Source organism: Lethenteron reissneri, chromosome 27 (genome assembly GCF_015708825.2).
Source record: "Lethenteron reissneri isolate LAM-NWPU_2019-01 chromosome 27, ASM1570882v1, whole genome shotgun sequence".
Lineage (NCBI taxonomy): Eukaryota > Metazoa > Chordata > Hyperoartia > Petromyzontiformes > Petromyzontidae > Lethenteron > Lethenteron reissneri.
In genome coordinates this window covers 13,595,665-13,623,318 of record NC_083805.1, presented here as the reverse complement: position 1 = coordinate 13,623,318, position 27,654 = coordinate 13,595,665, and the positions used below count along the sequence as shown (strand labels likewise).

At 48.8% G+C, this 27,654-nt stretch overlaps 2 protein-coding genes across 7 annotated transcripts in view; one reads left to right on the top strand and one right to left on the bottom strand.

Annotated features, from left to right (window-relative positions):
- FAM131A (family with sequence similarity 131 member A) overlaps positions 1 to 10,712 on the bottom strand; it is a 48,963-nt gene extending 38,251 nt beyond the window's left edge. For 2 of the 3 annotated variants that reach the window (XR_009755811.1, XM_061561498.1), the window contains exons 1-2: positions 10,578 to 10,712; positions 4,682 to 4,743 (exon numbers count right to left, since the gene is read on the bottom strand). Coding sequence is in view for 1 of the 3 variants with exons in the window: in XM_061561498.1 (XP_061417482.1) it covers positions 4,682 to 4,712 (31 nt within the window). In the remaining 2 variants the exon portion in view is untranslated. Of the gene's footprint in view, positions 1 to 4,681; positions 4,744 to 9,237; positions 10,153 to 10,577 lie in introns of those variants that run through there. The other variant, XR_009755812.1, reaches the window with a different exon arrangement.
- A 6,723-nt stretch (positions 10,713 to 17,435) lies between these two features.
- The window catches only part of LOC133348565 (polyamine-transporting ATPase 13A3-like), a 91,031-nt gene continuing 80,812 nt past the window's right edge, over positions 17,436 to 27,654 (top strand). For all 4 annotated transcript variants that reach the window (XM_061561450.1, XM_061561452.1, XM_061561451.1 and 1 more), the window contains exons 1-2: positions 17,436 to 17,715; positions 27,022 to 27,088. In XM_061561450.1, coding sequence (XP_061417434.1) covers positions 27,032 to 27,088 — 57 coding nt within the window. In that variant the 5' untranslated portion in view covers positions 17,436 to 17,715; positions 27,022 to 27,031. The remainder of the gene's footprint in view (positions 17,716 to 27,021; positions 27,089 to 27,654) is intronic.

The following is a 27,654-nucleotide window of genomic DNA, read 5'->3' as shown; positions in this document are numbered from 1 at the left end:
TATGGGCAGTGTTGAGTCTATGGGCAGTGTTGAGTCTATGGGCAGTGTTGAGTCTATGAGCAGTGTTGAGTCTATGGGCAGTGTTGAGTCTATGGACAGTGTTGAGTCTATGGGCAGTGTTGAGTCTATGGGCAGTGTTGAGTCTATGAGCAGTGGTAGTCTATGGGCAGTGTGGAGTCTATGAGCAGTGGTAGTCTATGGGCAGTGTTGAGTCTATGTGCAGTGGTAGTCTATGGGCAGTGTTGAGTCTATGGGCAGTGTTGAATCTATGGACAGTGTTGAGTCTATGGGCAGTGTTGAGTCTATGGGCAGTGTTGAGTCTATGGGGTAGTGTTGAGTCTATGGGCAGTGTTGAGTCTATGGGCAGTGTTGAGTCTATGAGCAGTGCTGCTTAATGTACAAGGGAAGTTGATTCGAGTGGAGAGGTGCTGCAAGCGGGTTTGGGCACAGGAATAAGGAGGGACAGAGAGAGCGAGAGAGACAGAGAGAAGATTGGGAACGAAGAGGACGAGAGGAAACATGGAAGGAGATCAGAGAGGTAAGATGAGCTGGGTCAAGGCCACGTAGAGACTTAAAGACGAGCCTCGGGTGTTTGAGAAGAAACGGGAAGCCAGTTCCGTCGATTCGCGTCATCGTTGCGCAAAATGCTCCCATGTTACGACAGCGCACGAGAACACAGCAAGTGATGACGCAGGACGAGCGAGACCGAACAAAACGAACCACGGTCAGCGGATGGGACAGACCATACACGCCGTGCAAGACCGATGACGAACACGACGAGACGGACAGAGTTATCAGCGAGACGGCAACCAATCGAGGCGGGACGCCGGGAGGACAAGATTGGACGATGCGCACGGGACCAACGTAACGAGGGGAGAGAGAGATGCACGAGTGAACAAGTAATGCTCAAACGAGAGAGCACGGAATGAGATTGCCCGTCTCCTTTACAAAGCAGGAGGGTGAAATGAATCAAAAGCGTGAGCGGCAAGAAGGGTGACTCATCACGTAGCAAGACATATCTCGTAATGTGTGTAGGCATGCACGTGCCAATGTTTAAATATACTGCGTACGCTGCATACGTAGCGCGGAACGGTGGCGCAGTGGTTGGGGTGCTGTACCACGAGCCCGGCCACCCGAGTTCCATGCCCGGCCACGGCGGTCAGGGTCGTCGATGTGGGGGTGCGGCGGCCGGGGCAAAAAACCCCCCACTGTGTGGCCCCCCCCCCAAACGCCTCCACAATTCCCGTCCGTCTTCATCAACAAGCGCTGACCAGCATGGTGAAGTATGGTCAAAGTCAAACAATGACCGACACGGCACGGAAGAGGCCTTCTTCATCGAGCAGTGAATTGACAAAGGACTTTAGCTATGTAGTCGTGTGCTTCGTTCGAATTATTTCGCACATAAATTGCACTCCCGTGGGGGGCAGGAGGGAAAGCCACGTGGACCGAGTGCAGTTGCTAAGTGAGTTGCCACATAGCGGGACTGTGAGAGACAGCGACGGATGATTTGGGCAGGCCTTCATCCAGCAGTTGATAGATCAGGGCACATGATGGTGATGCTTGCATCGCATAGAGCGTGCTAAGTGCGTGCGTGCCGTGTGTACGTAACATGAGGCACAATCAGAGCTAAATCATGCCGACTGCCCTCCCACGCAGCTCCATAATTCTTTGTTTAACCCTTTCAGGGAAAACGCTTGAGTGTAGAACCCCCCCCCCCCCCCGCCAATGCTTACGCAGGGGAATTGAACGAGACCGGTAATAAATGTTTAAATCTTTAAAGAGCTTTCTGCATTACAAAGTGCGCACTGCTGCTGCTTTATGCCCTTCATAAAAATGTTATTTTCAGAATATGTACGCATTCCACCCTGCCCAAGCCTGCACTGTGTGTGCTTGTCTGCTGTCAGTAGCCCTCTACCCGTGGTGGAAATTCCACATTCCCACCCAGGTCAGCACCAATGACGCATCACGATATGTTAAAAAAAACCCCACAGCACTCTGCAAATCCACTGCTGGATCCAAGCCTCCTGAGGCCGTAGCAGTCATTGGGAGGGGGTGGGGGGGGGGATCATACTTCACACGCTGGTCTAGTGCGGTTTGGTGATGGGGGAAGAACGGTTCAGGACGAGTTCAAATGTCACTCGGCCACTGCCGCTAGCCGTGGCTAAGGAGCTGAACTTCAAGCCCCGGGGGTTCACAGCGTAGCGTGCTAACTGCTGCGCCACCTCTCCTCTCCCCAGACAACGTAGAACAACATCATAAATCCTTGCTAAGCACCAGATGAAATTACTCTAATGGGTATTGTGAGAATGATGAAGCATGGTGAATGTACGAATATAATTACAGAAAATCCCTGCAATGAATAGTAATGCGGTGGGGTTTGACATTTGTGAATGGTCAAAAATCTATAGTTTAAATGCGAAAAAAGTACACAATTAGTAATGGTAACAAAACTACTCCTATTGCTCTTATACTGGTAGGAACCTCCTGGTTACACCAGCCCACAGGGGATTATTGTGTCCGTCCGTCGTGCAGGGAGGCGCTGGGTGGGGAGGGGAGGGTGGGGAGGGGCTGGGTGGGGAGGGTGGGGAGGGGCTGGGTGGGGAGGGTGAGGCTGGGTGAGGGGTGGGAGAGGTGGGGCTGGGTCGGGAGGAGCTGGTCACCCCGTGGTGCCCTTATAAAACTCAACGTTTAACCTACTCACGCCGGCTTGTGCCCGCCCTCACAGTCGGGCATATTTGCGGAATACACCACGCCGCCGTTGACTCTGGCCATTGACCGAGCAACCCAACGTTCCTACCAGCTCCCTCCGCAGGAATGTGTTAAAATACAACAAACGCACGAGCAACCCTGGCGATCAAATCACCTGGAACGCGTCTGATCTCAACAGATCTAGGAAGCTAAGCCGGCTTTCAGCCTGGCAGTGCTTGGACGGGTGACCACGACGAACCAACGTTGCCATCAGCCTCTGCGTAGCCACGTGGCGAACAGCAGAGGCGGGTGTGCTGCGACATCCATTGTTGTGCTGTACTTCTACGCCTCCACATCGTTGGACATTCACCAAACGCACACTGAGCAGCGTGGTGAAGTATGGTCGAATAACAGCCCACGACCCGCACAGCGTAGAGGATGGGAGGACCTCATCCAGCAGTGGATTGTTAAAAGGGCTGCGCGTGTACATCAACAGCCACCAGTCATCATTCGCCTTGAGTGGATTACGAGTTATATACAGACGAGAGAGTCCGTGGGTCTCTGTGTCCATCGTCCTATGCAGATTCCATGGCCTATGTTATCCAGCGGCGTTTGTTCAAAGCAAGCAAACTCTCGACTGGTCTCAACTTTTCAGAGTTTCATCAGCAATGTGGCATCTTAAAAATAACTGTTGCGTGGGTGTGCACAATGTACAGCACGTGTATAATCTGTGGGTGTGTGGAGTGTGTGGCATAGTCGTAAGTCAGAGTGGTCTCCTGCTCAAACAATCAATGAGGCAGCGACCATCTCCAGTTTACAGGCCTGAGTCAGTTGTGGAAATTCAACATTCATATGGCAGAGGTGAGTCCATCCACAGGACAACTACTTTTGACCCTCCCTACGAAGTGGTATCTATTTTATCGACCCCGGAGATATGATGGGCTTAGTCACCCCCCCATTCCCCCCCCCCCCCCCCCCCATTCCCTCCCCCCCCAACCAGGGTTTGAACTCCCACGCTTCCAAACTGCGAACCGCTTGCTCTACCGCCGAGCCAGCTGGCGTGTAGGTGTGTGCCAAATCTGGCGTGTAGGTGTGTGCCAAATCTGGCGTGTAGGTGTGTGCCAAATCTGGCGTGTAGGTGTGTGTCAAATCTGGCGTGTAGGTGTGTGCCAAATCTGGCGTGTAGGTGTGTGTCAAATCTGGCGTGTAGGTGTGTGTCAAATCTGGCGTGTAGTGTGTGTCAAATCTGGCGTGTAGTGTGTGTCAAATCTGGCGTGTAGGTGTGTGTCAAATCTGGCGTGTAGTGTGTGTCAAATCTGGCGTGTAGGTGTGTGTCAAATCTGGCGTGTAGTGTGTGTCAAATCTGGCGTGTAGGTGTGTGCCAAATCTGGCGTGTAGGGGTGTGTCAAATCTGGCGTATAGGTGTGTGCCAAATCTGGCGTGTAGGTGTGTGTCAAATCTGGCGTGTAGGTGTGTCAAATCTGGCGTGTAGGTGTGTGTCAAATCTGGCGTGTAGGTGTGTCAAATCTGGCGTGTATGTGTGTGTCAAATCTGGCGTGTAGGTGTGTGCCAAATCTGGCGTGTAGGTGTGTGTCAAATCTGGCGTGTAGGTGTGTGTCAAATCTGGCGTGTAGGTGTGTGTCAAATCTGTGTGACGTACATGTGCGTAGGTGCACTACGAACCCGGCGACCCGAGTTCGATTCCCGCTCACGGCCGACACACCCAGTGACGATTATCTGAAGCGGTCCTGGGCCTCCCCTAGGTCGACTCGGTCTCAAATAAGTACCTGGTGCGGTGTGTAAACATCGCCACTTGGAAGACAACGGCAGACAGACGGGCGTGGTGCTGGCCACCCACCCCCTCGTGTGCCGTGCTGGCCTTCATAGGAGCGCGCTAACAGCACTTGTCCTAACAGTCTGTTAAAGGCTATACGGGGAATCTTTATATTTGTTTTGTTTTGTGTGTGTGTGGAGTGGGGTGCGCAATTCTTACCTATGCTCCTCCGTGAGCCGATACAGCCCATAGCCCCGTGGCCACTCTTCGCAAGCTAAATCCTTAGCAACATAAAGACGAACAAACACACAGACATAAATCAACCAGGTTTGTTAACATCGATATTAATTTTTTTGCATTGCCAGTAAGCGAATGGTAAATACTGGTTCAAAACAAGGCCCGGTTACCGATTTGCCGCACATTTAGGAATGTCTCGAGCAAGGGTCGACAAACCAAAACAGAAAAGGAAAGGCATTTTTCGAATTCGGTAAAAAATGTATCAAGATATCAAGAGCCGTAATTGCAATGTGAATACGAAACTGTTCATGCTTAATAAATGTCACGAATCAGTCCCTTGGGGGTGGCGAGCCACGGCCAGATTTTTTTTTAGAAGGTAAATCATCGAAAGACAAATGTAGCACGGACACGTAACCCATGTCTTTATTATAACGTTATACTTTTCTTTTTTTACGATTGAGAACGAAAATGTGTGCAAGGCTGCAGTAAAGGTTAAGAACCACTGGTCTAGAGCAATGAGCACACACCGCGTATACCGAAGTGACCGAGAAAACAGAGGCAGCTGCTGTCGTTCAACGGTTAGCAAGCTGGACATGGCGTGATCCTCGAAACAACAAAGGAAATTTCGTGACTGCAGGGATTCATATTCTTGGTTCTTTCGGTAAAGTCACGTAGAAGGGAAGTAATAAAATAATAAGAAAAATCTAGTTATTATGTTTTATTTAATTATTTTATTATGTTTTATTTTTATTATTTTATTACTTCCCTTCTACGTGACTTTACCGAAAGAACCAAGAAGGTCAACGAAGGAAAGTTTGTTCATCCCCCCACCACCACCAACCGGCCCTGACCACCCAGCGATATACTGGGCAAGGGTGGCACAGTCGGGTTTTTTACAATCGGGATTAATTATCTTTTTATATTAAACCCGATCATCTGAGATTGGGAGAAATCCGGTTTAATTGGTTCTAATTGCAGAACGATGGGCTTCATCCATTCCAAGCGAAGGAACTCACTGGCGGCGCCCACGATTGTGGAGGAGAAGCTCGTGTTCATCAAGACCAACCTGCCCGCCGCATTCTACGACTACCCCGTGCCCGACGGCCCCCCCGAGTACGATAGCAGCACCGACGAGGAAGCAGCCTAAGCCTTGGATCAGAGTTTCGTATTCATTAAACCAGGTTTTAATTCCCCGAAATCGGGTTTAATTGCATTAAAGAAAAAACCCGATGCCTGCCGCTAGAAAAAAATCGGTTTTTTTTTCCACCCATGATAATGGGGCAACTCCGCGGTTAGTGTGGATTGGCAGGTTGAGTGTGGTGGTTGATGCCGATGCAGATGATCAGCTACAATTTCACGTTCACGTGGTCAAAGCCAGACAATCGCGTCAGGAGCAGCAGATCGGGCATTGCGTCGTTAAATTTCGATGTAAAGCTTTCGTGACTGCAGGGATTCATCTTCTTGGTTCTTTCGGTAAAGTCACGTAGAATGGAAGTAATAAAATAATAAAAATAAAACAATAAAATAATTCTCACGACGTTTCGGCCACAACGCAAGCAGCCGTCCTCAGGTGAAGAATGCTTTCATTCTTTTATTTTGATTATTCTCAGGTGAAGAATGCTTTCATTCTTTTATTTTTATTATTTTATTACTTCCCTTCTACGTGACTTTACCGAAAGAACCAAGAAGACATTGCGTCGTTGTACGCTGCACGGTCTGTTCTGGATGACCACAGTCGCACACGACTGAAGAGATTTTACATTTCCATTTGTGCATCAGGTATCCGCATCCGTCGTTATTTGTGCGGGTGAGGGTTCAAGTCAAGTGTAGGGTGTCCTCTTCTTGGTTCTTTCGGTAAAGTCACGTAGAAGGGAAATAATAAAATAATAAATATAAAACATAATAAAATAATATAATAATATTATGTGGGTGTCCTGTCACCACTTCCAACACGAGTTTGGTGTCCCTCCCCCGCACCTCCGATAAGCACGGGTTTGGCTACGCACGGAGCGAAAGAAGTTCTACACGCGTCTGGCGATAGCATCGAACAGATGCCCTCTGGAGCTCCCTCCAGCGTGAGCCGGCAAAACTTGCGGGGTTGCGCCTTTAGCCCCGGTTAACCTCGTCTGAGAATTGGTCGGAACGCACCGCGCCAGAGTAATCGGTGCTTTCGTTCACAGCATTTGCACAGGAAACGATTGCAGGCCCCCCCGCCCTGTCGTGCCCGTGCACCGATAATGGTGAACGGTTACCGGTTTAGTCGTTTAACAACCCCAATTATAAGACAAAGACAACGGTCCCCCCGTGTAGCCTTTAACAGACTGTAGGGGCAAGTGTTGTTAGCGAGCACCTGTGAAGGCCGGAAACGGTACACGAGGGGGTGGGTGGCCAGCACCACGCCCGACCGCCTTTGTCTCCCTAGTGCCGATGTTTACACACCGCACCAGGTACTAATTTGAGGCTGAGTCGACCTAGGGGAGGCCCAGGACCGGTTCAGGTAATCGTCGCAGGTATTGGCCATGAGTGGGAATCGAACCCCAGGTGGCCGGGTTCGTAGCGCAGCGCGCTAACCACTGCACCACCGCTTCCCATGTATTATATTATAAACACACACGCACATAAATACACAAAAGCACATGTAGACATAACATAAACACACAGACGCGCATACATATACTGTAGACACATAAAAGCACACGAACATACACGTCTGAAAACACGAATACAATCACATCCATGCACATGTCCATGAACACAAAAATGCATCCACACAAATACTCTACGTACATGCACAGCCATAACAACAACAACCACGACACTTGTGCCAGGCTAGGTGCACTTTGAGGCCACATGAAGTGTCAAACGCCCGCTGGCAGGTTACGGAACAGACCCAGGTGCCATGGGTCGACTGCCTGAGATTCTGGGCAGATGCACCACCTGTCCCCCCTGCTGTGCCAACTTGCTGAGGTTTTATCCGCCCGGCGCTCTTATCTTTGTTGTGAGCGTCACTCATCTGGCCTTCGCTGTGACTGGTAGGCGACTGCCTCCAACTGCCCACGTGTGGGCTTCAAAATGCTTCTCTAAAGAGGCCGATATTGACACCGTTGTTACCAGTCATCGGCAAGTCCACTCAGCTCCAAATTCTTCTGTGCCGCATCAGTCCTTTTCTTCTCTAGCATGTGCCGGGCCCGTTCAGTCCCCTCTATCCGGCCAAACTGAAGCTGATTATGCATGCGGTGGTTGGGCATGTGGGCTACATGACCCAGCCAACGCAGCCTTACCTGCCAGAGGCGCTGGGACCCGGGTATAGATTGGTCAAGGATCTGTGATAATCACACAATCCAGTTCAGTTAAAACCAGGATGGATTTTATGCAGGCCAGCCTGAATCTTTAAAACCGGTGCAGGTGTTCATTCAAAGGAGTCCACGTTTCAGAAGCATGTTTCACAAGCACACGTAACTTTGGCCGAGCAAACTCGCGATAGGCCAAGTAGCTTCAACACAGCATTACGCAGCCGATGAAACGATTCCGCTCGATTGATTCCATAGTGAGACCTCCGTTGCGAAAAACCGGAGCTGGTCATATGGACACTAGCCAGGAATGGGAACTTTTCTACTCTCTTCACAACTGCCCCATCACTCATGGAGAGTTGAGGGAGTGTTTGATAACATAAAATATCCAGGCAGGTGCTTTGTTTTGGTGTGGTTGGAAGTACGGCCCCACTTCTTATTAGCATGCTCCAGGTTCAGCAGTAGATTATAAATCTCCTCAGTGAGCAGCAATGACCAGATCATCAGCATACGTAACATAGTTGACCAATCTGGAGCCATCCCTTGATTGCACCCAGGCATCCGCCTATTGTATTTGTACCAGATGGAAATGTATCCGATACTGCCATGGAAAGCTTCTCGAATTACATGGACATTACATACCTGTTGCACCCCAAGGTTAAGAGAAAATGGTTTCGACTACCGGCCCACACATTTTTACCCAGGCCTGTTCACAACCTTGAAGATCCAAAATAATTGCAAACAGAGAGGCAGGGCTCCTGAAAGCACGAATAACAACCCAAAACCTAGGCCTATTGATGGAATCATAGACCTTGACTAAGTTAATAAAGCAGAGATGTAGGTCCCGTCAAATATCCCTCCACCTCTGGTGTAACAGGCGGACAGAGAATATTGCATCTGTATGTACATATGTTGAACTTCTTTCACGCAGTACGTAGTCAACCGTGGTAATTGGAAGTGAGTGAGGGGTATGGACAACAAACAACATAGGACCACCCCAGTCTAAAACCACATCGGGGCTCCGCAAGCCTGACAAGGCGATGTTGAATCATCCTTGCCAGGACCTTTGCCGGCACACTGAGGAGGAAGATGCCCTGGTAGTTGTTACAATCTGTGACGCCCATCATTCTTAAAGAGTGGGACCACCAGGGCATTCTTCAATTCTTCAAAACCCATCATACGGACCAAACGCTTGTAATTATGCCACATAGGGCAGCTCGCAAACAATTGGCATCCTCTATTACGTACGTTTGGGAGGTCATCTCTGCATGGCGCTTTACTGGTCTCTGGCTCCGGATTGCTTTCTCAACAATATCGGCAGGCCAGTCGCAGGAGATTAATACACAAACACGCATACGGCACATACATGTACACACCTGTACTGTATATACAGAGTCGTGACTACGCATCGTTGCCTCTGTCAAATCTGGAAATTACGAGTAGACCCATCGTAACAGAGCAAAAAATGTTCAAGCAAAAACATTGCAAGTTTAAAACCACGCACAGAAACGCGTACAAAAGCATCAAGTCCTTGTGCAATATGCCAAACCATCAGCAGTCCCCGAATAACTAACTGCATTGTGCATTAATTTTCTGTTACACTTCCTTACATAATTAGTGACAATGATGTTTAATTAAGTTGATATTGTACTTTATAATGCTGATTATGATGAAGATAGTATGACGAGGTAGACAAACTCCATGACGCTGAAGTTACGGTTGTTGATGGCAAATCGTGATGATTAAGTTATTTATATGTACTTTGTTGTTCTGATGGTGTTTATCATGTTTAATTATTTCATGTAGATGATGCTGATGGTGGCGTTGCTGATGCTGCTGACGATATTGCTCATAATGATGATGCTGTAAATGTTATGATGCAGTTACTGATTATGATCATGTTGATATGAATGATGCTGACGATATTCATGATAATGCTGCAGACGATGATGATGTTCACGTTAATGATGATGTTCACATTTGCTGATGTTAATAATTATATTGATGATGCTGATGATGTTAAATCTGCTGATGCTGAATATGTTGATAATGATCACTGTATTTAACGCTGTTGTTCATGTAAATGCTGATGATGATGTTGACATTAACGCTGCTGCTGTTGCTAACGCTGCTGATGCTGCTGCTGATTTTAATGCAAACACTGCTGCTAGTAATGATGATACTAACGTTGCTGATGCTGATGACATCAACGCCGCTGCTGATGCTCTTGATACTAACGCCGCTGCTGCTACTAACGCTGATGCTGCTGGTGATGATGATACGACCGCTGCTGCTGCTGATGGTGATATTTACGCTCGTAATGATATATAAGGCTCATTATGATATTAACACTGCCGCTGATTATGAGACTAAGGCTGTTGCTGATATTAGCACTGCCGCTGATGATTTGAACACTGCTGCTGGTGATATTAACCACGATACTATCGCTGCTGCTGATGAAAATTATGATTAACTCTGCTACTGATGATATTAACGCCGCCACCGCTGCTGCTGATGACGATGCTTTTAACCCTGCTGATGCTCACATTAACCCAACTGCTGCTGATGCTGCTGATGCTCATATTAACCCTGCTGATGATGATGATGGTGCCGCTGCCGCTGCTGCTGCTGGTCAAGAAGCCTCTCTCGTCGTCTCCGCTGTGATCTCGTCTCCTCCCGGCGCTCCGCGTGGGGAATCAAGAACGAGGCTGCTCCCAGCCCCCCCTCCTCCTCCTGCTGCTGCTGTTCCTCCTGCTGCTGCTGCTCCTGCTGCTCCTCCTGCTGCTGTTCCTTGTGCTGCTGCTGTTCCTCCTGCGGCTGCTGTTCCTCCTGCTGCTGCTGCTGTTCCTCCTGCTGCTGCTCCTGCTGCTGTTCCTCCTGCTGCTGCTGCTGTTCCTCCTCCTGCTGCTGCTCCTGCTGCTGCTGTTCCTCCTGCTGCTGCTCCTCCTCCTGTTCCTCCTGCTGCTGCTCCTCCTGCTGCTCCTCCTCCTGCTGTTCCTCCTGCTGCTGTTCCTCCTGCTGCTGCTGCTTCTCCTGCTGTTCCTCCTGCTGCTGTTCCTCCTGCTGCTGCTGTTCCTCCTGCTGCTGTTCCTCCTCCTGCTGTTCCTCCTGCTACTCCTCCTGCTCCTGCTGCTCCTCCTCGATCCTCGCTCCCCTTCAACGCGGCGGCAGTCGCCGCAACGCTCTCCAACTCAATGCAATTGCTTAACGAAACCACGCGCACATCATCATCATTATTTTTTTGGGTTAATCGCGCTACGGCGCGCGTGGTTTTTGTTTGTTTGTTTGTCCGTCGACGTTGCTTTGTTATCTTTAGTTTTATTGCACAGCAGCGGAGCGGCGACGCGGCGGCAAGCAACGATCACGCGCGCTCGTGAGACGTGCAATGATGCAAGGCGGCGCCGTGCGCTCCTCCGCCGCGCTCAGTCGACGGACCTGCGCGATGACGTCACGCCCTGCGTTGTGACGTCACGCCCGGCGCGCCGACGTCACACTCGTCGCTGGCAACGTCAACGGATAAATCTGAACGATTAGCAGCAGTAGCAGCAACGTGTGTGTGTGTGGTTGTCTTTGTCTTACTGGGAAGACAAAGACGGCCGGGCGTGGTGTTGGCCACCCACCCCCTCGTGTGCCGTGTCGGCCTTCATAGGTGCTCGCTAACAGCACTTGCACCTATTGTCTGTTACAGGCTACACGGGACATAGTTGTCTTTATAACCCGTTATAATAGGTGACGATTCGGGAAATGGCCCTCCTCTTTTTCAAAGGCCATAAGAGAGTAAGCCGATAAGAGATGGAGTGGATAATGAGAGTTGGATAATGAGAGTTGGCCATTGGAGAGATCGGCGATAAGTAAACAATTGAGTGACGGACAAACCCTACAATCTTACAGAGTATCAGCACTAAATACAATTATTTATGTTGAAAGTAAAATCGTAAAAATTTGCTGGCACAAGATAATACAAAACTCAACACAATTGCAAATAACACGGTGTGTGTGTGGCCTTAAATTATATACCGTATTGTAGACGATATATAATAGGCAACGTTTTGGGCAATGGGCCTTTGTCATCGCTCATCAAGACAGTGTTATGGGGGAATGTGTTTAGTTGCGGTTATTTGTGCTTGGGCACCACTAACCAACGCAGCATCACCAAATACTTTGTTTACTAATGTGGGAGAACTCCACTTATCCGCGCTCATGTCGGGACCAAGTAACCTTGGGTTTTTACTCCACTTATCCGCTGGGGGATAAAATACAATTGCAGATCGTCACGGTAAAATAGTACAGTCGCATAGGTAAAAAATAAAATAAATGAAAACAACTCAATGAAATTTCGATATAAAGCTTTCGTGACTGCAGGGATTCATCTTCTTGGTTCCTTCGGTAAAGTCACGTAGAATGGAAATAATAAAATAATAAAATTTTACGTAATAAAATAATATAATAATGAGTTATTTTTATTATTTCCATTATATGTGACTTTACCGAAAGAACCAAGAAGACAACTCAATGAAATCACGAGCTCCCTTCTTCAGGGGGGGACAACTCAGCGAAAGCTACGAAGGAGGCTTGTGTTGCGCCCGAAACGTCGTGATTTAATTGAGTTGTTTTCATTTATTTTATTTTGTACCTACGTGACTTTACGGATAAAAGCAAAGAGTATTAATCCTTGCGGTCACGAAAGCTTCAAATCTAGGATTAAATAGTACAATTTTTGATTTAAAGCTTTCGTGACTGCATGCAGGGATTCATATTCTTGGTTCTTTCGGTAAAGTCACGTAGAAGGGAAATAATAAAATATAAAAAACTATAAAAAAAATAGTGATTGTTTTATTCGTTTTATTTTATTATTTCCCTTCTACGTGACTTTACCAAAAGAACCAATAATATAAAATAGTCCAGTTTATTTTATTTATCCAGATGAAAAACTTTGAGACCAGGGTTGTCACAATCCTGACCTGGGTTCATCAACATGGCAAAACCAAAAAAACAATATAAAGTAATGCAAATAGCAATCAAGCATAAATCAGAGCGAACACAACTGTGTGCCATGATGAATGGAACACATTGCACACACATAAATCAATGCTAAGTAATACATTTCCTGTAGCGTACGTTAACGAGGGCAGATTACTATTTGACTGCTCATAGCGCAATTACAAATTAAGTTATAGAAACATTTAACAAATGTCGGGCGACCATTGTTCTAATTTGTAAATATACGAGGATTTTTGCCAAATTGAATGGTAAGTGAAATCTATTTAAAAAATCTACATCTCAGCATCAATTTGTAATTTAGATTTGGAGAGTAACCAGTGACACCTTTGAAGCGATGGCATTCCACGTGTTTAGGGCATGAACAGATAATCGATAAGAGCCGTTTAATACTGGTAGGAACCTCCTGGTTACACCAGCCCACAGGGGATTATTGTGTCCGTCCGTCGTGCAGGGAGGGGCTGGGTGGGGAGGGGAGGGTGGGGAGGGGCTGGGTGGGGTGGGGAGGGTGGGGAGGGGCTGGGTGGGGAGGGTGGGGCTGGGTGGGGGGTGGGAGGGGTGGGGCTGGGTGGGGAGGGGCTGGTCACCCCGTGGTGCCCTTATAAAACTCAACGCTTAACCTACTGACGCCGGCTTGTGCCCGCCCTCACAGTCGGTCATATTTGCGGAATACACCACGCCGCCGTTGACCCTGGCCATTGACTGAGCAACCCAACGTTCCTACCAGCTCCCTCCGCAGGAATGTGTTTTGCTACTTGTCTTCCCTCTTCCGTGATCATGCGGGACACGGGAAACCCGTTCTGCAAAGTAGAGTGGGAAACCCCGCATATGATTAGGGCACGGATAATGATTTGTCACGGACTCTACAGTTCCCGCAGATTATCAGCTTTGTGGGTAAGATGGTCACAGATACGAGAGCTTAGATTTGAAGTTTTCGTGACTGCAGAGATCCATACTCTTTGGTTTTTTCGGTAAAGTCACGTAGGTATAAAATAAAATAAATAAAATCACGACATTTCGATTGCAACACAAGCAATGATGATGATTGCTTGTGAAATTATTCACTTGAGTGGCACGTGTTACCTGAATGGAATTTCTAAACAGAAATGTTTAACTGGAGTGGAACATTTACACTTGCCTCGCAATTTAAACAGATTTGTTTTTTTTTATTTGACATATAACCTTGCCTGTTTACGCACTAGTGCAATAATCACCCGAAATCCATTTTGATGTTTCCGTAACTTAATTTTACTTTGATTTAGTTTTTGTTTAATACTGTACGTAATTTGTCTGAGCCAACTGTCGTTACAGAAAAATTATTTTCTTCAATATTGATTTATTGTTTGCTCAATGGACATAACGTACGCAGGGCTTCGTTGTATTACTCCGATTTATATTTGCTTCGATCTTGTCCTTGTTTGCATCGAATTAAAATTGCCATTTTGGTGACCCAAGTCACTCTTGAAAGATTCGAATATCATGCTCTCTTGGTAACTGTTCGTACGTGAAGAATAGCTGGTATACATTTCCACGTAAACACATTCCTGCGGAGGGAGCTGGTAGGAACGTTGGGTTGCTTGGTCAATGACCAGGGTCAACGGCGGCGTGGTGTATTCCGCAAATATGCCCGACTGTGAGGGCGGGCACAAGCCGGCGTGAGTAGGTTAAGCGTTGAGTTTTATAAGGGCACCACGAGGTGACCAGCCCCTCCCCACCCAGCCCCACAACTCCCACCCAGTCCCACCCTCCCCACCCAGCCCCTTCCCACCCTCCCCACCCAGCCCCTCCCCACCCTCCCCACCCAGCCCCTCTCCACCCTCCCCTTTCCACCCAGCTCCTCCCTCCCTCCCCACCCAGCCCCACCCCACCCTGCCCTGACCACCCAGCCCCTCCCTCCCCACCCAGCCCCTCCCTGCACGACGGACGGACACAATAATCCCCTGTGGTCTGGTGTAATCAGGAGGTTCCTACCAGTATAAGCCACTTCATTGTCATATCATTTGTGGCCAGGTCGCTACTGAAAAAGAGCTACAGTATATCGTTCAGTGGGCCTTACCTAGTAAAATTAAAAAGTAGTTTTAGTTTATAGTATATGGCAATTAAAAAAATTGTTCATCAGGAAACATTGAAAAAATTTGCAATTCTCATCAGGCCCCATGCTTTTGCAGTCTCCGACTTTTTTAGTCCACTCCGTCATCTCGATGTATGGCCTATGGAGAAGGTCCGTTGTCTAAAACGTCACCTATTATATCGTTTCGATTCAGTGCCACAGTGTTATTGACTAATGGGTTGGGGTTTGTGTTGTTGTTGTTGTTTATACCCTCCTGAGTTTCACGCGTGATTAAGCAAAAGATACACTCGAGATTAAATGTTTTATTCAACAGGGTTGTGACTCACGTTGGCTGAACATATTCAGAATCTTTAGACTCGAGGAATCCGATGAGCTATGAAGATATTTTATTGGTAGGAACCTCCTGGTTACACCAGCCCACAAGGGATTATTGTGTCCGTCCGTCCGTCGTGCATCCAAAAATGGGAGGGGTGGGGCTGGGTAGAGAGGGGAGGGTGGGGAGGGACTGGGTGGGGAGGGTGGACAGGGGCTGGGGGGGAGGGGACGGTGGGGAGGGGCTGGGTAGGGAGGGTGGGGCTTGGTGGGGAGGGGAGGGTGGGGAGGGGCTAGGTGGGGAGGGTGGGGAGGGGCTGGGTGGGGAGGGGCTGGATAAAGGGTGGGGTTGGGTGGGGGGTGGGAGGGGTGGGGCTGGGTGGTGAGGGGCTGGTCACCCCGTGGTGCCCTTATAAAACTCAACGTTTCACCTATTCACGCCGGCCTGTGCCCGCCCTCACAGTCGGGCATATTTGCGGAATACACCACGCCGCCGTTGACCCTGGCCATTGACCGAGCAACCCAACGTTCCTACCAGCTCCCTCCGCAGGAATGTGTTTCACAGATGTCCAGTAGGGGCGGGTCAGAAAGTTACAACAATACAAAAAAAAACCCCAATAGGAGTGCAAAATAGAGAATAGGTAAGCAAGTCACGAAGATAATATAAAAAATGAATTAGGTAAATAAGTACAAACTGCATGCTGATAAGTACCGATAATGGTGGCACACATTAGCATCTCGTTTTAACAGGCGTCAGGTATGGCATCATGGCTCCACTGCTCTGATGATTCCTTCTAGATTTGAAGCTTTCGTGACTGCAAGGATTCATATTCTTAGGTTTTTTCGGTAAAGTCACGTAGGTAAAAAATTTAAATTAATAAAAGTAAAATAAAAATAGCTGTATCAAGCGATAGCTGTATCAATTGATACCGCTAACGTGCTGTGACGGTTCCACCTGAAGACGGAGGCTTGTGTTGCCTCTGAAACGTCGTGATTTTTATTTATTTTTTATTTTACTTTTATTAATTTTAATTTTTTACCTACGTGACTTTACCGAAAAAAATCTGATGATTCCTAATGAAGGCGACACAGGTACGAACACCGATCGATGCCCTCTGCCTTCCTGCTGCCTCTCTCGTGAAAGACTCGAAGCCAAACGAGTCAGGGTCGCCTTCTCGGCGTTGGGAGGCGCTCTTCAGCCGCTCGCAGCTCTCTAGCCAATTGAGGAAACTGCTACGGATTATTTGGTTTAACACATCCCATCAGCTACACGACATATAATTATATTTAAAAAAGCAGACGTTACGTCTCGCTCCCATATCTGTCTCTCCGCATGAAAAATACAATTTATTTTTATTTGTACACATTCCATCAGCCACGCAGCCTTCTGAGAGCGAATAATGAGAAATCCCAGCCGAGAGGATCGATTCGGGAATTGAATTCGGGAATCGCGAGCCGGGGGGTTGAATTTGTGAATCCAGGAGGGTGGGTGGGGGGGGGTTGACGGGGGGGGGGGGTTGACGGGGGGGGGGTTGTTAGAGGGGGGGCGTTGAGGGGGGGTGTTGCGGGTGGGGGTGTGCGGGTGGGGTTGGAGGGGGTGTTGGAGGGGGGGTTGGAGGGATGTTTGAGGGGAGGGCGGGCTAAGGGAAGGGGGGGGGGTTGAGGGAGGGGGGGTTGAGGGGAGGGGGGGGTTGAGGGGAGGGGGGGGTTGAGGGGAGGGGGGTTGAGGGGAGGGGGGATTGAGGGGAGGGGGGGTTGAGGGGAGGGGGGTTGAGGGGAGGGGGATTGAGGGGAGGGGGGGTTGAGGGGAGGGGGGGTTGAGGGGAGGGGGGGGTTGAGGGGAGGGGGGTTGAGGGGAGGGGGGTTGAGGGGAGGGGGGATTGAGGGGAGGGGAATTGAGGGGAGGGGGGATTGATAGGGGGATTGAAGGGAGGAGGAATTGAGATGGGGAAATTGAGAGGGGGATTGAGGGGAGGGGGCTTGAGGGGAGGGGGCTTGAGGGAGGGGCATTGAGGGGAGGGGGGGGGTACGTCACTTCCACGTCAGTGTGAGAGAGAGCCGAGAGCTGAGAGGGAGGGAGTGAGAGTGACAGTACAGTGCTGGTGGAGTGGGAGGGAGAGTGGCTGCCAGAGTCTACCCCCCACGCGGTCCCGGCCTTCTCTCTCTCTGTCTCTCTCCCTCCCTGTCTGTCTCTCTGTCTCTCTGTCTCTCTGTCTATCCGCCTGCTTCTCGTATAACTCGCCGAGGTGAGACGAGGCGACGGGGCAGACGAGGCGAGGCCACGGACGAAGCTTTCTCCGCCGCCGAGAGAGAGACGATGGCGCTCAGCTGACATCGCGACAGCGGTGAGGAGAGACGCAGTGTGTACTGCCGTGTAACACGTGGACTGTCGGTACTCTGTGATGCAGTACACGTGATGCAGTACACGTGATGCAGTCCACGTGTTTACTGTATTACAGTACACGCGTGATGCAGTACACTGGGTACTGTGTTACAGTACACGCGCGTACTGTAATACAGTACGTTGTGTACTGTATTACAGCACACGTGTGTATTCTGTAATACAGTACACACGTGTAAACTGTGCATTGTATGTGTGTACTGCATGGGGTTTGGACTATCTGTGCTGCTCACGCAATACACGTGTGTACTGTATGTGTGTGTACCGTGTGTGTGTACTGTGTGTGTGTGTACTGTGTGTGTGCGGTGTGTGTGCACTGTGCGTGTGTACTGTGTGTGTACTGTGTGTAGTGTACTGTGTGTGTATGTGTGTTAGTGTACTGTGTGTGTGTACGTGTGTTAATGTACCGTGTGTAGTGCACTGTGTGTGTGTGTACTGTGTGTGTACTGTGTGTGTACCGTGTGTGTGTGTGTACTGTGTAGGTGTACTGTGTGTGTACCGTGTGTGGTGTACCGTGTGTACCGTGTGTGTGTACTGTGTGTCTGTGTACTGTGTGTAGTGTACTGTGTGTGTACGTGTGTTAGTACGTGTGTAGTGTACTGTGTGTGTACGTGTGTTAGTACGTGTGTTAGTGTACCGTGTGTAGTGCACTGTGTGTGTGTACTGTGTGTGTGTGTACCGTGTGTTAGTGTACTGTGTGTGTGTACCGTGTGTTAGTGTACTGTGTGTGTGTACTGTGTGTGTACTGTGTGTGTACTGTGTGTGTGTACTGTGTGTGTACCGTGTGTAGTGTACTGTGTGTGTGTACCATGTGTAGTGTACTGTGTGTGTGTACCGTGTGTGTGTACTGTGTGTGGTGTACCGTGTATGTACTGTACTGTGTAGTGTACTGTGTGTAGTGTACCGTGTGTGTGTACTGTGTGTAGTGTGTACGTGTGTTAGTGTATCGTGTGTGTGTACGTGTGTGTGTACGTGTGTGTGTACGTGTGTGTGTACTGTGTGTCTCCGTGTGTGTACTGTGTGTGTCTGTGTGTGTACTGTGTGTGTGTACCGTGTGTGTGTACTGTTTAGTGTACTGTGTATGTGTACCGTGTATGTGTACCGTGTGTTTGTGTACCGTGTGTGTGTGTACCGTGTGTTTGTGTACTGTGTGTTTGTGTACTGTGTGTGTACGTGTGTACTGTGTAGTGTACTGTGTGTGTACGTGTGTACTGTGTAGTGTACTGTGTGTGTACCGTGTGTAGTGTACTGTGTGTGTACTGTGTGTGTACCATGTGTAGTGTACTGTGTGTGTGTGTGTACACACAGCAACATGTAGTGGCGGCGACCGCACCACGGCGCCTGTGCCAGGCTAGGTGCACATTGAGGCCTAGTGAAGTGTCGAAGGCTCGCTACTGGCAGGTCATGGGTGCCTTGGGTTGACTGACTGAGACGGCCGGCAGGTGCAACACCTGTGCTCCATATTGTGCCAAATTGCTGTATTTTATCCGCCCGGGCACTCTGCTCGTTGTTGTGAGTGTCGCTCATCTGCCCTCCGCTGTTGGTGGAGGGCGACTGCCTCCAACTGCCCAGCAGTAGCAGCGTCCTTTACGAGCCTCCTCCGCAGAGGCCGATCTTGGCACCGCTGGTACCATTCAAGTTCACTCAGCCCCATGTCCTCGTGTATCACATCAGCCCATTTCTCCTCTAGCCCGTGCCACGCTAGGAGTTGAGCCCCCTCTATCTGGCCACACACAGACTCGCGCGTACAGACACAGAGTTGGCTGTACACCTGAGTGCCTATTATGTAACTGTGGTTGTGACTCATTTATTGTGGCTGCATGAAGGAATGGAGACCCGGATTTAGGATTCTTTTTTCGTTAACGAGCCACAGAATGGGCATCAGTAACCTCGATGGCCCTAAGCCATTGGTGGGTATTTCAAATTGCTAGAGAATAAGCCTGGTAAGGTGTGGTAAAAAATAACCCCCACTATGACTGACATGCCATGTGGTGGCAGTCATATCCAGCAGTAGACTGACAACAAGGGCTGTGGATTATTCATCATCAGTCCATGATTCCGTTTTTCAGTTTCATTTATTAGGTATAGCCCTGTGAGCCATGAGGCTCTTGAACTCGGGTGCAACCGCAACAAACAAAAACATGAACAAGGAACATCTTAGAGTGACGACGCAACAGAAACGTCCAGGAAAAAACAGTGAAATCTTGTTGGGAAGAATGTCGATAATACTAAAAACTACTTTAATTTTTTTTATTTTACCAGCTAAGGCCCACTGAGCTGTACAGCTCTTTTTTCAGATCAATCGACCGCTGGATAAAGCGCTCCCCAAACCTACATCATCGCTGTATAAAATACGAGGTGAGCTAAAAATAACAAGATGCCTGTTTAAGACCAGGATATTTCTACGTTTCGGGTGGCTTGTGACTTTGTAAATACTTTAAATAGTCTGGGTGGGTGAGGTTGGGTAGTGAGTGACATGAGGTAATGGATTCACTGAATTTTCAATGAATGAGTCATCCACATTTCAACCTTATGGCGGGACCCCGGATCCCGAATAAACGGAAGTCAAATCGTAATGAATTTATTTATTTTTTGGCGACTCCGTCCCACCGCGCACATAAACGCCGCGACCCGCCTGGCACGGATCATTCTGTTGTCACGTCGTGTCCAAGCGCAGCGAGGACGAATGCGCAGAAGAGCTGAACAAGCGAACGCTGCACTCCATGCTCGGGTACGGGCAGGATCATAAGTCTTATCAAAAGCTGCTCAAACTGCCGACACGACTTAAGTCCTTTATTTGTCATAACGTTATGCGTAACACAGTGAAACTGCTGCCTTATCTTCATTATAATTTGTGACCTACCAATTTTGCGGTTAAGCTATAGTCCCCACATTCTGCTCGTATCAATGCGGATAAGAGGAGCGGCGACCCACTACTCTGTAGAGTAACATTGGTATAAACGCTTGTTACAGTATGAACAGGGCATTGAAAACGAGTACTATTTTTACATACTGTTTACAAAGTGTGTTCACAAATCCACACTGAGGAACACGATGATTGACAGAGGGGTGTAAATAATTTTTTTGATAGTGTATTTAAATAAAGGTACAGCAGGTAAGTAGTTTTCAGTTTTAAAGGCATAGTTTAACAAACAAGACAACACTTGCCACCATCCTTTAAACCCATTGGTGAAAAAGAGCAAATTTTTTGTTTACATTATAATTGAATGTTTAGGCGAGAGCTGGGGGCTTATGGGACCCCGGGGACCCGCCATAATGTCCATTTGAAAAACGGTTAAATGCATTCCAGAAGTGAATACGTGGATTTTATTGTGAATGAAAAGTTTTGAAGGACATCCCATTCAGTCTTGCATCGTCTTGAAGGCCACAATGCTTGTTGACTCCTGGGTCTCACGATGAGTCTTGAATCAGCCTGTATCCGAAATCCCTGTGGCAGGGACCAGTCTGACAGAGCAACAGTCAGAGTGATGCCCATTTCTGTTTTTCGGCCATGACCAAGGTTTTAACTCAAAACCTTGTGATTTTGAGACACGTGCTTTAACAGAATCAGAATCTTTTCATTTTCCTGGAGAAATCCGATGAGCTATGAAGCTCTTTGTCACAGATGTCCAGTAGGGGCGGGTCAGAAAGTTACACCTGTGCCACCACCAAGTAGGGCTAATGTTTTATACTGGTGGGAGAATGTTTATGTTGTTACTAGGAATGTTTTAAATTTCGATTTAAAGCTTTCGTGACTGCAAGGATTCATCTTATTGGTTCTTTAGGTAAAGTCACGTAGAAGGGAAATAATAAAATAATAAAAATCTTTCTTCTTCCTAGCATTGTTCCCGCTGTGGCGCAGGGTCCGCTTTTCGGCATTGTCTTCTCCATTTGGCTCGGTCCAGGGCATCTTCAGGGGATGCGTTGACCGTCTTCATGTCTTCCTTTATTCGATCCATCCATCGCTTCTTCGGACGTCCGCGTGGACGGCGGCCCTCTGGCTCAATACGCATGGCAGTCTTGGCCACTGATGACTCTTCACTTCGCATCACATGGCCGTACCACCGAAGCCTTGCCTCAAGCATCTTGTCCGCAATGGGGGCCACACCAAGTCGCTTCCAAACATCTTCGTTCCTGACACGATCCCATCGAGTGAGCCTGAGGCTCCATCTGAGCATCCTCATCTCCATTGTGTGGAGAGCTTGTTCGTGTACAGTTGTGGCTGGCCAGCACTCGGATCCATAGAGTGCCACCGGTCGGACGATGGTCTTGTATATTTTTCCCTTCAGCCTATCTGGCATTTTCCGATCACAGAGGACTCCGGTGACAAACAAAAAAATAAGTAATGTTTTATTATATTTATTTTATTATTTCTCTTCTAGGAATGTCTTGTTGAATTTTGAGACGTATTTTGTCAGTGCCATCCTTTGTGACCTTTTTAGCCGATCGATTATTGAATATCTTTGTTCTGTAGATGAAAACTAGAGTGACCGGAGAAAACCCCATGCCTTCCAAGAGAGAACGCTCGCACAGTTCGTTACGCATGGAACCTGTCAGGAACCTACTTGCTATCCTGCCTCGTGCAAGTGCCGCCTTGCCTTCCTGCCGATAGTTGTCTCGAAGTACAGGTGCCATCACAGAGTGATCCGCCGACACCTGTGTATCGCAGCCGGAGCCAACGTGCTGCAGTGTCTCCTTGCAGTGAAGTAACTTTGTGAACTAATGGATGTACGTCTTGACGGAACAAGAAATTACCCCGCGGCTCTTTGGAATTACACCACCGCCCAATTGCGCGCAAACCGACAGGAGGAAGGAAGGGGGGAAGGCTGAGGTCTGGTGGCATCATCCACGACCTCTTTGCCTCCATTTGAAAGGTTGGCCTCGTGATATTTGCAATGACCGCCATTGGCTCTCTAAAAAGAGCTATGCACGTTACTCATTTTGCTCCCACGTAGGATATGGAGGTTGTGCCGTACAGGTAGCTCTCCGACGTGTCTTCAGGATCCACTGTATCGCTGTGTGTTGTTTAGGCACATGGTCTGACGTTCACTCTGCGGTACCGGTTTTATCAAGGGTCAATGACATTGGCCTGAAATAAGATTTAAGCTGGACCATAGCATCTCTAATTTGATGATGAGTCACATTGATTATAAGACATGGTCACGAGATGCTGTTGCTAAGTCGTGGGGCTGTAATCGCAGGTGGTGTTTGAAGGGCGGTGACGAGACCACGGTGCCATGGCTGTTGTTTGCTAGGGGGTGCAGCACTGTAAGTAGGTCATCGTGTTCTGCCCTCAGTTCACTCCCGTTCTCCTAATATGTTTTGTTAAACAGTTTTGGAAAAAAAGTTAGCGCAGACAGACTACGCAAGCACAGCATAACGTGTTTATTATTTTACGTAGTCGGTTATGCAAATTGCATCTTGCAACGCTGTACAATTTGTAACACGCACAACGGAAGCACGAGAAACCACAGACGAAGATGGAGGCAGCCAGAACCGGTGCTCCCAACGATTGCCCAAGCTCGATGATCTGCAAAGAGGAGGCGATATTTGCCATGTTGTAATCCCAATTTATAATTTGCGAATCTTATTATAAAAGCCCGGCATTCCGTTTGTCCATTTGTCCTTCAACCTTTCAAAAGGCCTGAATGAAAAAGTTATAGAAAGTGGACCCCCCCCCCCCAGATATGGGGTGTAAAACGTTGCTCCAACAGGTTTCCACAAATTGTCGATCCCTCCCCCCCCCAAAAAGTCACACCCTACACAGTGGCGTAGCTAGGATATTTTGCGCCCGGGGACAAACTATAAAATTGGCGCTCCCCCCCCCCCCCCCCGTTTAATCACATACCAAAATGTAATTACATGACATGTAGGCTGTGTGTGGCGGGATATATAAACTTTTAGGTTGAGGTGTAGATTTGTGCAGTAGTTTCAGGCTGTCGCGCCCGCCGCAATAAGTTATAATGTAACGTTGTAAGCCTCATTTTGGCGCCCCTTTACCTTGGCGCCCGGGGACATATGTACCCCCCTGCCCCCCCCTAGCTACGCCTCTGACCCTACATATAATAGAGTCAGTAATATCGGCACATATTTGGGGGGGGGGGGGTGGGAAAGAAGATGACATCAGTGGGGGCGATGGGCAAGGCGCAAAGCACCGAGAAGCCCTCTGTAGGAGCTGGTATGAGGCGGCCATAGGCTGCCTAGATTCTAGTTTTGTCAAATGTGAAGCATGACACCGGCACACAATGGCCTTTCGTGAAAGACGTCATGGCAGCCTTAACGTCCACTGCGAAGCAGACCGCACGTAGTATTTTATGGGTTGTTACACACCGCAGTAATAACCAGGGCTGCCTCTCGGTTTAGAATCTCGAACCCATGCAACAATCGGCGAACGTTCAACCGCTTGGGCCGCCTCACCGCCTCAACAAGGTCTCCCGCACTTAATGTGAGCTCTTTACATTGAGCGTGATGTTTTTTTTACCAATTGTCAGGCCCAGGCAGTGCATAGCAACCTAATTTGCATTTGAATGGAGGAGACTGGCGAACGTGGAAAGGTGGGACTGTGCTGTGCAAAACCCCACTTACAGCCACCTACTATAAATTATGGAGGTGGCAGTGGTGGTGCAGTGGTCAAGACGCTGCACTGCGAAACCTCCAACCTGAATTTGATTGGCGAATTATGTCAAAACTGGTACTTCTCCCTGCCCTTCCTCTTCACCAACCTGCGCCGGCCGGCGTGGTGAAGTATGATGAAACACGAACGAACAACCCCCGTGGCTGGTATGGTGGAGGGAGGCATTCATGCAGCGGTGGATTGTGGTAGATTTTTTAAAAAATCTTAAATTCTTTTTGCATGAAGAGGCAGGGTGATGCAGTCGTAAAGCTTGTGCCTCACAGCAAGAAAGGCCCGGGTTCGATTCCAGATTCGGGAGCCTTTCTGTGTGGAGTTTGTATGCCCCCCCCCCCACTCTTCTACATCCGTTCCCTCCCAGGTTCTCTGGTTTCCTCCTGTAGCTACAAAAAAAAAAACCCCCATGCAACTTAACTGGTAATGCACAACAAATTTCCCGAAACTGAAAAACGACCCGCAAATTACTCAGTTGGGATTACACGTAGTAGCAGCAGCAGCAGCATCGCACCTTGTTGCAGGAAACTGGGCAGCACCCTGCCAAAAAAAAGAGTCTTGTCACTGAGTGGGTCTTTTGTAGGGCAAACAAGCCTATTATAATAACATTAATAGGAAATAATTTTGTCCTGAAACCGAGAGAACTTCCTTGTGGAACTCGCAGCGAGCGGCACGACTTCACACTGCTTTCTGTGGAACGGCTCCGGAGGGTGACGGCCGCTACAGCGGTCATGCCAGAGCCGTTTCTCTCATCCCACACGGGCATACATGTGCAGCGCTGTTGGGTCCTCCACCCCAGGAGAGGAGCCGCGCCAAGCCCCCTCTCGATTCTTCCACGAAGAACCTGCATTGCGACAATTCGACCAATTGACCTTTTTAAGGAGAGCTCTTTGCGTATTTTTTGAGGAAGTCGTGGGAACAACCGGCAGCGTGTGCAGGACTTGTGGAACGCACGTGTGCGCGTACAGCCCCGTCTGTCAATCCACTTCTGGACAGAGGCCTGCCCAAGCCATCGCTGTCAATCGGCCGTGGTCAGGGTTCGGTAAGCAAAGTAAAAAGAAGAGACATTTTTGTTAATCCAGTAAAAAAAAGTTATTTCAAGATCCGCAATGCACTCTTTGGTTCTTTCGGTCAAGTCGCATAGAAAGAAAAGAAATTAAATAATAATAGAATACGACGTTTCGATTGCAACACAAGCAACCATCATCAGGTAAGAATGAATGAGAAAAAAACATAGTAAACTTAGAAATATAATGCAATACAACACAGAGAGTTGGCTAACACAACAGTCAACACCCTACCTGGTCGATTACATTCTCCCAAAGATTGCTAAATTAGAAGTTAAGTGTGAGTTGTGAGGAAATCCTCCCCGTAGAGGTGGTTCAAACTAGAATCGAAGCTTTCGTGACTGCAGGAATTACTCTTTGGTTCTTTCTGTAAAGTCACGTAGAAAGAAAATAAATTAAATTACCCGCAATGCATTTGAATACGAGTTCTAAAGGGTACTTTAGAACTGCTTTTTGTGTTGACTTTGTTGTCCTTCTCCCACACCTCCGATTAACACGGTTGGCTTCGTACGGTATGAAATTAGTTCAACATACATACATACTTAATCAATAATGTGACGAAGCAGACTTTAAAAAGTCATGTGGCTCCGGAGCCGCAGGTTGCCGACTCCTGGCCATGGTCAATTCACTGCTTCATCACGGCCTCTCCAAGCCCCGTGAGGTCGTGAGAATTACTTGACCGTACCTTGCCATGCCGGTCAGAGGTAGGTTTGGCGATGCATGCAGGCAGCGTAGAATTACAGAACAGCGATGGATATTGCTGCAACTTGCCTCTGCACCCCACAATGTAGGCGCCGCCGCAGCTTATAGCACTTGATTTATGAGTGGTGGTTGCTCCCGCCCAATTGCTCCCGCCCAAGCACGATCCTGGCCAAAAATCCTGCTTAGCATCTGAGATATGATGGTGTTGGGTGCATTCTCAGCGATTTGGTCATGGGTAATATTTAACTTTCGACGGTTGAAAACATGTGTTCCTCAAACATGGTTAATCCCACGGCAATAATAGGTGGCATAGCAGCCGTCATCGTTTGTTCTCAAAGCTGATCTATGGAATGAAGTGAAGACACGGGCTGACACCATCAACGAGCTACACTTGAGAATCCGTTTAATCATGGGCGCCAGGCCCACTATGAGCCTCCAGAGAAACAGATCAACGCCAACACTTCTGACTTGAACACCGGACCTTGTTGTGGTTGGCTCAGCATCTCTGTCACAGCCAGTATGAGCCCTCTGTGAGATGAGAAACACGTATCCCCGGGATTTGAACCTGTGACGCTTGTTGATTGCCCCGACTGGCCACAGTGAACCGACGGAGGGAGAGGCCATTGACTCTCGGGCTGGATATCAAGGACTTCATTTACATTGGATTAGTGCCTGGACTGACACAGGCTTTACAAACCCCCGCGAACTTCCTTTTGCTCCGCGTCTGCGGCGTTTGCGTTTGAGCGCGCGCGTGTGTTTCGTTCACGAGTTTCTGCGTCCTAACGCCCGTCCGCCCGCGCGTGTTTTTTGTCTGCGTGTTTCCCCTCCCCCCACCACCACCACACCTCACCTGCAGCTGAACGAAGATGGGAAGTTCGGAAAAGGACGAGACGGTGGTGAACGAGGGGAAGGAGGATGAGATGGTATGTGAGGACTCCCGTTCCCCCCCCCCCCCCTCTCTCTATCTCTCTGTCCACCGCACGGTGCGGAATAGCCTTGCGGTGATTCTCCGCCTTCCCTGGCGATTCCAGGGATCGGTCACGATTCGAGTCGTCAAGCGATGGTCGCTCGTCCCGCGGTTCTGTTTGTTGACGAGGGTTCTCTCTGTCGGTCTCCGCCGCGTGGCTCGGAGCAACTGCCCACCAATTCACCCCCAGCCTTCCTCGCCATTTGATGACCCGTCACGATTCGGGGCCGCGATTCCATTGATGAAGCAATTGTTCGTCGTTTGCTTAGAATGTGCATACCGCACACACGATTCTGTGCACGTATCGCCGATGTGGGGAAGCCAAAATTATTTCCTGCTCAAGATTAATGGTGAGGATGGCATTCATCTCCCCCCTTCACAGGCCTGAGCCAGCGGTGGAGATTCTACATTCCTATGGTGGGGGCAATTTGACCCACAGGACAAATCGCCGTTGACTTCCCTAAAAATTAGTATTCATTTTGTTAACGGTGGAGGGGCGATCGGCTGAGTCAACCTGCAACC